Source organism: Gavialis gangeticus, unplaced genomic scaffold (genome assembly GCF_001723915.1).
Source record: "Gavialis gangeticus isolate Ggan-Ray unplaced genomic scaffold, GavGan_comp1, whole genome shotgun sequence".
In the NCBI taxonomy this organism is placed as follows: domain Eukaryota; kingdom Metazoa; phylum Chordata; order Crocodylia; family Gavialidae; genus Gavialis; species Gavialis gangeticus.
The window spans coordinates 5,339,899-5,349,589 of NW_017728973.1; the positions used below are offsets into that span (position 1 = coordinate 5,339,899).

The 9,691-nt window shown below is 57.3% G+C and overlaps 1 protein-coding gene across 3 annotated transcripts in view; it reads right to left on the reverse strand.

Moving 5' to 3' along the window:
- Positions 1-5,482, reverse strand: part of GRB7 (growth factor receptor bound protein 7) — a 64,129-nt gene extending 58,647 nt beyond the window's left edge. For 2 of the 3 annotated variants that reach the window (XM_019507167.1, XM_019507176.1), the window contains exons 1-2: positions 5,385-5,482; positions 4,653-4,743 (exon numbers count right to left, since the gene is read on the reverse strand). In XM_019507167.1, coding sequence (XP_019362712.1) covers positions 4,653-4,743; positions 5,385-5,414 — 121 coding nt within the window. In that variant the 5' untranslated portion in view covers positions 5,415-5,482. The remainder of the gene's footprint in view (positions 1-4,652; positions 4,744-5,384) is intronic. The other variant, XM_019507158.1, reaches the window with a different exon arrangement.
- Positions 5,483-9,691: the final 4,209 nt, after the last annotated feature.

The following is a 9,691-nucleotide window of genomic DNA, read 5'->3' on the forward strand; positions in this document are numbered from 1 at the left end:
AGTGGCAGCTGAGTCATAAATCACAATGAAGCGCTGGAGCAACATTTTCCACCAGAACCTTGTGCAACCCACAGGGATTAATGTTCAAAATTCACGATGCAAGCATTGCCCCTCAGCTGCACCACTGAGGAGCCATTGCAATGGGTAAGGTGGTTCCAGAGTGAAAAGCTTGGCTCTCAAGTGGTTCCTGCATGTTCACTGCCCCATGGCCCCCTGTGTGGGCAGGAGACAGCTCAGGAAAGAGCAAAGCTGGACATGGATCCCCAGGTGCCCCTAACAGCCTCTGAGTTTCCACTGCTCAGTGCTCCACCCCATCTCAGCACTCTGGGCTCTCCCAAGCTGCTCATCCCACTTGAGCCTTACCCCCAAAATCTAGGCCTGGGCAGGTCAATTTCCTTGCTCTGTGCCTCAGTTTCCCCTTCCACCCCATGTTGGACTGGGAACTCTTTGGGGCAGAAACTATCACTTGCTGGGCTTCTGTGCAGCACCCAGGACACTAGGGTCAGCTCTTGCCTGGACCCCCCAGGCTGTGGCTGAGATACAGCCACGCCCTTTCACCGCCTAGGACCTGGGATCTCTGAATGGAGAACCAGAGCTCAGTGACCAGCCCACATCCCCAAACTAAATGCTCCATGAATCGTCCCTCCAATCCACTGCCCTTAGCGGGGTCCAGCCACCGGGAACCTGACCCACACTCCGCCCCCTGCACCAGCCTGGCTCAGGCACTGCTTCACTCAGCCTGGCACCACCTTGCCTGTTCTGCTTAATAGCTTGAGAGGAAGGGGAGTTTCCCAGGATGCACCTGGGCCCTTGCCCTGGAGTTAAGGAGTGAAGAGAGGGTTCCATGCCTTAAGGCAGGAGCAGCCTCTGTGTGGAGCGCTGTGTGTTCACCCGCCCTGCACAGTAGCTCAGTGAGAAAAGCCATCACTGTGCTGTGGGTCTGGTGCAGAAGGGGCCTGAGGGCCATGTTGACTGAAGGCATCCAATACCCTCTACTGACAATCACAATATTACATCTCCCTGATGGAGAGGACACCAGAGCCTCCAAAAGGGTAACCACTGGCCATTTAGGCAGGCTCTTGATGTCCTTCACAAGCATTCACTCAGCCCCACACTGGGAGAGGGGACAGATGCCACTGCTCTTTTACAGAGTGAGAAACCAGGCACATAGCCCTGGGAATTAGACCCCAAGGGTCCTAGCTGCCAGGCTGGGCTCCTTGGCAGAAATCAGACAGACAAGCTTTAGCTGGATCAGAAATTAAACCCAGAGTCCCCTCAGACTCTGCCACATTGTAACCTGCATGAAGTCAGAGCTAGGAACAGAACCCGAGCATCCTGGCTTCCAGCTCTGGGCCTGTACCACAACCCTGCTCTTGTCCTGGCCAAGAATGGCTCAGACTGCTGCTGAGAAATGCCTCAGATGGCCCAGGGCATCCACAACCTCCCAGCACCAGCAGGGGCAGCAGCCATATCCCAGCATCTGCCCCTTCTCTGAGGACACAAGCCACCAGGCAAGTCAATAACCAGCCCTGTGCCTCAGTCTCCCCAGCTGTTCTACTGAGGCTGTAAACTGTGTGGTGCAGGGACTGTCTGCTGTGTGTCACGGGCTCAGCATAGTGGATAGAGTTGCTGGTACCATCACTTCTCACAGATGCTGGACCCCTAGTAGGGAGGAGAGGGGAGGAGGTTGCAGATTCCCCAGCTCTGATTCCAGCAGTCCCAGTAGTGCTGAGTCCCCACATCACATGACCCCAAAGAGCTGCACAAGCATTTGCCACCTGCACTCCCTGGGGGTGTAAGGATTGGGGTGCCCCATTTTTCAGGTGGGATAACGGGGTGGAAGGAAGTGGCCTGAGATCACACAGCAAGTCATGAATGGAGCTGGAGACAGAAGCCAGGAGTTCTGGCTCACAGCTTGCCCACTGCTCCTCTAACCATTGTACCTCATTACCACCCTGGCAATGGGAAGAGAACCTAGGAGGCCTAGCTCTGTGTCCCCACCTATGCTATAATCACGTTGTCACACTACTGGTCCTGAACTGGGAACAGAACCCAGGAGTCCTGGCTTAGAGCCTACCCACCCTTCTTCTACCCACTACATGTCATTACCATCCTAGAGATGCGAAGAACCCAGGAGCCCTGGCTGTTAGTCCTCTGCTGCGATAGAACACAGAGTATGCTGCCTAGTGCAATGTCTCAGGGGTGTCTGTAGCAGCAGCACTCCCTTAGCGCAGGTATTTGGGGACTGGGAGCTGGGGTCGGAAGAGGTCCCCTTGGTAGCCCTGAGGCCTGGTATAGCCATGTGGGGAGAGGGGGAGGGAAGAGGCAGCGCAGCTGTGGCTTCAAAGCCTGCGGTGAGTGTTGGGCTTTTCTTCCTCTCCATGAACAGCCTCTGCTCCCCCGTATCCATGTGTTGCAATTACACAGGCTGCTGGCTGAGGGGCAGCACTCCAGCCGCATAAAACGCCCGTTGTGCCTTCACAGACGGGTCCCCAGTGGTAGAAGCTGGACTTCCCTGTGCAAGACCCCCATCTAGGGGCTAGCAGGGGGTGCCTGAAGCCCTCCGGGCCCCATCAGAGCCAGGCTTGCAACATGCAATGTTTAATCAGAATGCTTCCTGCCGGCACCGCACGGTGAGTGGATTTGATTCTCCACCCCCAACTCCCATCAGCTCTCCTTCCCTGTGCAACACAGCTAGCTGGACAAAGTGCTCCAGGTTGGAGACAAGGAAGCCTGAGAGAGGACTCAGTGCAGCTCTGGGATGCAGGAAATGGTTGGGGAGGCTAAGCTGGGACACAGCTGTGGTGGGAGCCCTGGGAATAACCTGGGAGAGACTCTGGAATCAATGCCGGGGTGTATGGGGAGCAATGGATAGATATTATTATTAGGCCCATAAAAGACTCTGTGGGTCCCTGTGAGTTTTGGCCCCAGGTGCCCTCGTCCCCTCCCTCTCCCCCTCAGAGCATGGACCACCACTGCTGGATGGTGTTTGGCACCCTCTGGAGAAATCACTTAGCAACAGTCAGCATGTGTCCAGCTGGGAGTGGAGCAACCCCTCCTCACAGCCCTGGGATCTGGTCACAAGGACAAGGCCAGGTGCCAGCCACAGGGGCAGCTTCCAGCACATGCCAGGAGAGCTCAGCCCTGGGGACAGGGGACGGGGCTGAGGAGGAGAAGGGACCTTGTGGAGAAGGCCACAAGGAGAGGAGAAGGGCCCGTGTGGACCCCATGTGCTGCTGCAGGTGGTGATGTCATGCCGGGAAACCTCTTCCCAAAGCCCAATGAGATCCTGCTTGGGGCTGGGACAGGCAAAAAAATTATCAACCTCCCACCCTAGAGGGAAAAGCACCCAGCTGGTCTACTGGTCCTTGTGTGGGGGTGGATGTCCCCCAGCATGAAGCAGTCACTGATGGAATGCCCCATTTTCCTGTTGTTATAAACCCCTCCTAACCCCACTGGTGCCATTCTCTGCTAAGTGTCCAGCCCCAGGTGGGGGAGAGGGAGACAGCTCCCCAGCCAGGGGCTGGATCCAGCCATGTCCCACCCGTGGTTGGGTGACATAAGGAGGGGCAGGGGACACAGCCCTGCTATATTTAAACCTAGCCCCGGGGTATGGGCCAGAGGGGATGTGGTCTGTGGAGACTGCTTCTTCCACTGCCAGTTCCCTTCTGGGCTGGTCAGACCCATCTGGGCCTCTCACTGGTAGCCTGGGTGTGATGAGTTTGGCAAGTCTCATTCCAGATCTCAGCATCCAAGGCCCAGACTTCCAAAGGGATTTAGGTACCAAACTCCCACTGACATCTGATGAAAATGATGGGAGTTGTGCACTTTGGGACCCTCAGAGGACCTGAGCCAAGAGGCCATGTACAAAAGCCACCCCTCCCCTCCCCTCCCCGCTGACAGCATCATGCCCCCTTGCAGACAAGTATCAGTCCCCACCCATAACCCCTTAGAGGGTCCCTCGATAGCAGGACAGAGATGGTTGGGGGTGGTCACTCTGCTGCTGTCAGTCACACTCTCACCAGGGGTAAGAGGCCTTGGGGTTCCTTTCCTCCCACCCCAGCTCAGCCCCTGGGCAGTAGGCCCATGGATCATGAACCCCTTGTCATGTATCTCCCCTAAAGGGTACTGTCATGCCAGGTATCACCCCAGTCCTGGTCCTGCCATAAGGAGCTAGCAAGAGGCAGGTGGGGAAACTGAAGCCCAAAAAGGGGATGTGATTTTCCCTGAGGCAGTGTCAGAGCCAGTACCAACTTCTGGCTCCCAGTCCAGGTACCTCTGCACTGGACCACATGCTGCCACCTCCTGAGCACATAAGGAGCCAGTGGTGGGCACAACTGCTTGCCTGCAGTGGGCACAAGGGTGGCAGACTCTCCCCATAAAGTCTGTATGGGGACAGAAGCCTGTGAGCCTGGGGCAGGGCTGTCACACCCAGTCTGGGTACTGAAATGGGTGGGCCTGAACTTGTGCCCAGAGCCCCCACCCTGGGGTCCACCCCCAGCCCTGCCACCATGAAAACTCATCAGCTTAGCCCTGCCTCTTTCTGTGCCTCAGTTCCCCCATGTGTGAGGCTGAGGGGGCTGTATCCCCACAGATCTCTCTTCCCTGGTGAGGGTCCATGACACAGGTGGGGATATGAGTGAGCTTCTTACCTTTGCCTTGGTTCTGGGTGGTGAGGCGGTGAGATCTCCCACGGATCCACTCCCGAAGTCTGTGCCCAGAGGTCCTCAACTCTGTGTTCTCCTGCAGCAGGTGACAGGAGGGAGGAGTTAGTCCCATTTCCCCCCTGGAGGCTGGGAGACCCCCATTCCACCAGTGGGGAGAAGCCCCTGAGTAGGGACAACAGCAACACAAGCTCCCCCCAGCTCTGGGGCCAGGGCAGCTCAGGCTCAGCTCCCCCTTCATCTTGCCACCAGCCACAGGAATAGCTAGAGCACCAGCTGCAAAGGTGCTGTGGGAACCACGTAGGACCCCTCCCTCCCCACCCCAACACGCATCAAACCATCCACTGGGGCTGTCCATGCAGATGCTCACACAGCGCCCACCATCGTGGCATCCAGGCACGTGTTCTCACCATAGTCACTGTACCTCAGTCCCCAAGACCCTTACACACACACACACACACACGCACGCATGCACGCACGCACGCACGCACACACACACACACACACAGTGTTGGCCACAACACTCCCCTCCTTGCCCCTTACGTGGCCAGTCCTGACACCAAGATTTCCCCTACCAGGTTCTAGGGAGGGTTCCTGATCCCCACCTCCCCCACCACACACACACTTCTACAAGAAGAGAGATAGCAATAAAGGGTGACAGGAACAAGGCTCCCCCATCCCCCAGCATCTCCAGGGCATAGAGCCCAGGAGCTGCCCTACCTCGCCCATGGCGCCGGTGGCTTCTTGCATCCCCTGTCTGCCTCCTCTAGTCTGTCCCCAGCAGTTATCACCATGTCTGTTCCAAACCACCAGCCCCAGCAGGGAGCCTTATCTGGGCTGTGGCTTTGCTGTAATTTCCCAGCTATAGCTCGCTGCTGCTGCTGGCTGCATGCAGGAGGGAATAGAGATGGCAGCACTGTGTGGGCACAGCAGGGCACCCCACAGGCTTGAGATAGGTTCTTGCTTCTGCAGGGCTCTGGAGAAGTGGGCAGTGCTTTTCTCAAGAGTGGCACACCACCTCCTCAACCCGACTGGGACCATACCTTGGTGCTCACAGTCACTGAATTCAGCCTTAAGACCAGCCAGTGATGACAAATGAGGAAACCTGAGGCATGGGCAGGGTAAGTGATGTCACTGCAGGGTCATGCAGTGAATCAGTAGCAGAGCTAGGGAAGAAACTCAGGAGTCCTGCCAGCCAGACCTGTGGTCTCACTTTCTTATCAATGGTCACTGAATCCATGAATCCTGCCTTTTAATTGCCTGCTCTAGCCACTCAGTGATCCTGCCTCCCTGAGAAAGCATTATGACCCAGTCAATAGGACCCTCCTCACTCCCAGTCACCTACTTTTACTAGATTAAACTCCATCCCCAACATGCCCATGCTAAGCAAACAAGAGCAGTAAGACCGACCTCTGCTACATTGAGTTTTCAGCAAGGGGTCAGTTCAACTCACTGACATTCTCCTTCTGGCAAGCCTCCCCCTCTCCAGATTTGTTTTCCTGGCATAGATCACAGGCTGAAGCTTCACCCTGAGCATTCATATGCTGCTGTTCTCCAAGAAGGACTGCAGAGTGCTGGGGAGATGGGGTGGAAAGTATCAGCAGACGCCACCCTGTGGCATGGGGGGAGGAGGTCCTGGCTAAGGTTGCATGTGCAAACCCCTCTGGATGATTGAAAGATACAAGTGATGTCAGGCTAGTACAGAGCAAGGATTGTAAGCTCGTGTCCCCAAAATCCAAGTGCAGAGTGAGGGTCTGGGCCTTGGTACATCTGCCACAGATGGGTTGAGCTCACCTGGAGGAGGGTGTGGTGGGGACTTGAGCTTCTGATGCTGGGGGGTGACAATACAGAATGGTTCCCATGGAGGGAAGCCAGCTGTAGCCACTGCACCAGGCAGAGATGCAAGGTGCCTTCTCTGCCAAGGACATGGCCCTCAACTCCCAGCAGAGCTGCATCTCAACGCATGCTGAAAGGGAAGAGTGGGTGTCATTCCCACAAGACAGGAAGGGACACAGGGCTGCTATGATTTGCCCAAAGGAAAGCAGGGATCCAGTGTCTAGGATGAGAATAAGACCCAGGAGTGATAAGGACTCCCCACAACATCTGGAGTGGGGAAGCCATCCCTGATGGATGGGAGCTATGCCTCCGCCCCGGCCCCTTTCCTCCCCACCATCCCACAGCGTGAAACCGCCCCAGCCTCACAGTTAACCCCACCTGGACTCTGAGAGCCCTGGGTTTCCCTGGGATCTTGAGTCTTGCCAGCCAAGCAGGAACAGTCAGTCCTGCCTGTTCCCAGCATCTTAAGGAAAGAAAAATCCTTCGTAGCTGTACAATTACAGCTTTGGCTTGGCTGCCATGGCCTCTGTGAGGCTGCCACCTCCCTCCCCACACCGCCTCATGCCCCAGCTTATATTATGTTTCTAAGAACATAAAGCTGCTTCCAGGAACCCTTTGGACAGAGGCAGCACTTCCAGGAGCCTGCCCAAGGCAGCCAGCCCCAAAATGCCTCTGCCATGACCCACCCAACTGCACGGGGAGCTGGTTCCCCAAGGGCTGGGAGCAGCCTGTGGCAGCAGGGAGCTTCTGGAAGGCAGGCTGTCTTCTCAGCCTCCCCGTGCCCCCATGCCACCTGTGGGGAACACAACCCCACATGTACCAGCAACTCCACTCAGGCACAGTGCAGCATTTCTCCCCTTACCAGAAACCCCCTAAGCTAGCCTGGCATTTGTGGGAGGGTCTGTGGGCTTCCCTCATCCCCAGGCTGTGGGCCAGCCATAGTCCTCCCACGCTACTGACTCAGAGGGGCCTGGCTGTAGGAACAGCCTGCTGGGGAGATGGGGCTGGCATAGTGAATGGGGGGCTTGGTGGTGGCAGCCTGGATGGTGCTGCACGTGGGACCTGGGTGTGGAAGAAGGTCTCTTCCTGTAGCTCAAGGGATGTGCAGGATAGATCAGAGGCCATGGAGTAAGGCACAGGGGAGGTAGGTAGCATCAGCCTGATACAGCCGTGTAGCCACCTGGCAGTGAGGGGTGACCACCTGGGCTGCCAGCCTCAGGCCAGCCACTGACCAGCTGCGTAATCCTAAGGTGCTGGGTACAGCTGTCCATCTTGGCTCCCACACACCAATTAGGAACCACGCTGACCAAGATCAATAAATCAGCAGCAGTGCGAGGCACCAGGGACCTCTCCCTCCCTCACCTTGAGCCATGCCAAGTTGGAGCACAGCTATGCCAGAACCTCACTGCCTTCAGCTCCGCCTGGCCTTTCCTCTGCCCTGCTGTCATGGCTCTTCTTGGCCCTGTGCAGAACTGCTGCCCCGCAGTGTCCACTCGAAGCAGGAAAGTCCCGGGCCTGAACTCTGGCAAAGTCCCTCCCTGCCCAATGCAGAACCACTGGCAGTCCCCTTCTCACACCCTCCCATTCCAACTCCTCCTGAGCCAGGCTAAGGTGAAGTGGACACCCCGGTGTCAGTGTACCTCATAGCAGCCAAGCTTGCCCCTCTGCCCCCTGCACACACAGCTGCTAAACATGACAGTCCACCTGCCCTTGTCCGCTTGCATCCACACACACATACAAGAAGGCACACGTGCACAGGGACAGTGTGAAGGAGCAGCCACACCTGCCCAAAACCTGTCCTGAGCAGGTAGAGGAGAAAGGCCAACGGAAACCATTCTTCCCATGGGAACCAGCTTGGTCTTTCTAATGAATTATTTCTAATGAGGCTGACCCATGCACTGCTGTAATGCACCACTGAGTGAAGCAGCCAGAGCTAGCAGCCCAGGACAGACCAGAGCACAGGCCCCTCTCAGCCATGCGAGGAGGAGCTGAGGAGAAGGGGTGGGGAGGAAAGCAAGGAGAAGGGTTGAGGTTGTGCCTGGCCTCCACAGGCCTGAGCCCTGCTGGCTTAGAAAGGAGCCCCTGGGGGCTGGGCAGCAGGTGCTCACCAAGCCCCCAGCAATGGAAAGAGGAGGCAGGAGCCAAAAGAGCTAGATGCAAAAAAAGGTGACAGCTTCTCATGTGCTGGGACCAAGGCCTGGTCCCTCTCACCAGCACCCCCTGGTGGCTGCTTGGCCATTCTCTGCACACACCCAGAGAGGCGGCACATGGGTCACCTGTGCCACAGGAAGCACCTGTGCCATGAGCAGCCTACTTCTGCTTATGCAGGACTCAGGGGAAAGGGCACAGGCCAGGCAAATGTCAGGGCGTGGGAACCTGTGGGTCCTAGGCTGTGGCTCAGCAGGCACCTCCCTGTACCTTCCCTGGCTGGTAGATCTGTGGGTACACATGTATCTACCCAGTCACATGCACATGCACAATCCCCTCTCCCCCTGCCCCCAGATCCATGCCCATGTGCACTCAGAGTGCTTGCACACAACAGCATGCCTGGGCACCATCCTAAAGAAGGGGCCCTGGGTGCTGATGGGGCATGGTCCCCCTCTCCACTGGGCATAAGGCCATGCAGCTCCCCGGGCGCTCGTGTCACCCCCAGGGCGAGGGAATGGGTGTATTACCTTGCAGCGGGAGGCTGTACTGCGGCTCCTCTTCCGTTCAGGACACATGGGTGATTTTCCCAGGGGGCCACGTTTCTGTAGGCAGGTGCAGCAAAACACTACCCCCACGGCCTTCTTCCAGGGAAAGCTCCAGCCCTCCGGCATGCCCCGATCCATGCCTGCCAGAGCCAGCCACTCAGAGTGGCCTCCACCACTGAGCCCCTTGCTGTGCACCCCCCACACTGTTGCTGCCACTCTGGGGATAAATTCTAGGGTCCCCACCTCTGTTATGTCTTTGGCAGCAGCACCCCCTCCCCTGTCCCTCTTCAACTGGTGAGTGCTGCCATTAAGAAGGGCTGGTTACAGGGGCCCAAGCATTTACAGCCATCCCTGCCGCCATCCGGCCAGCTTCAAGCCCCAGTTCTGAAATGACTCAGCTGGCAGTGCAGTGGGCAGCTCCCTCCCCGCCCCCTCTCCCCACCCTGGCCACGCCGCCTATACCCCTTGCAGCCCTGCTCACACATGTAGCAGCTGCCC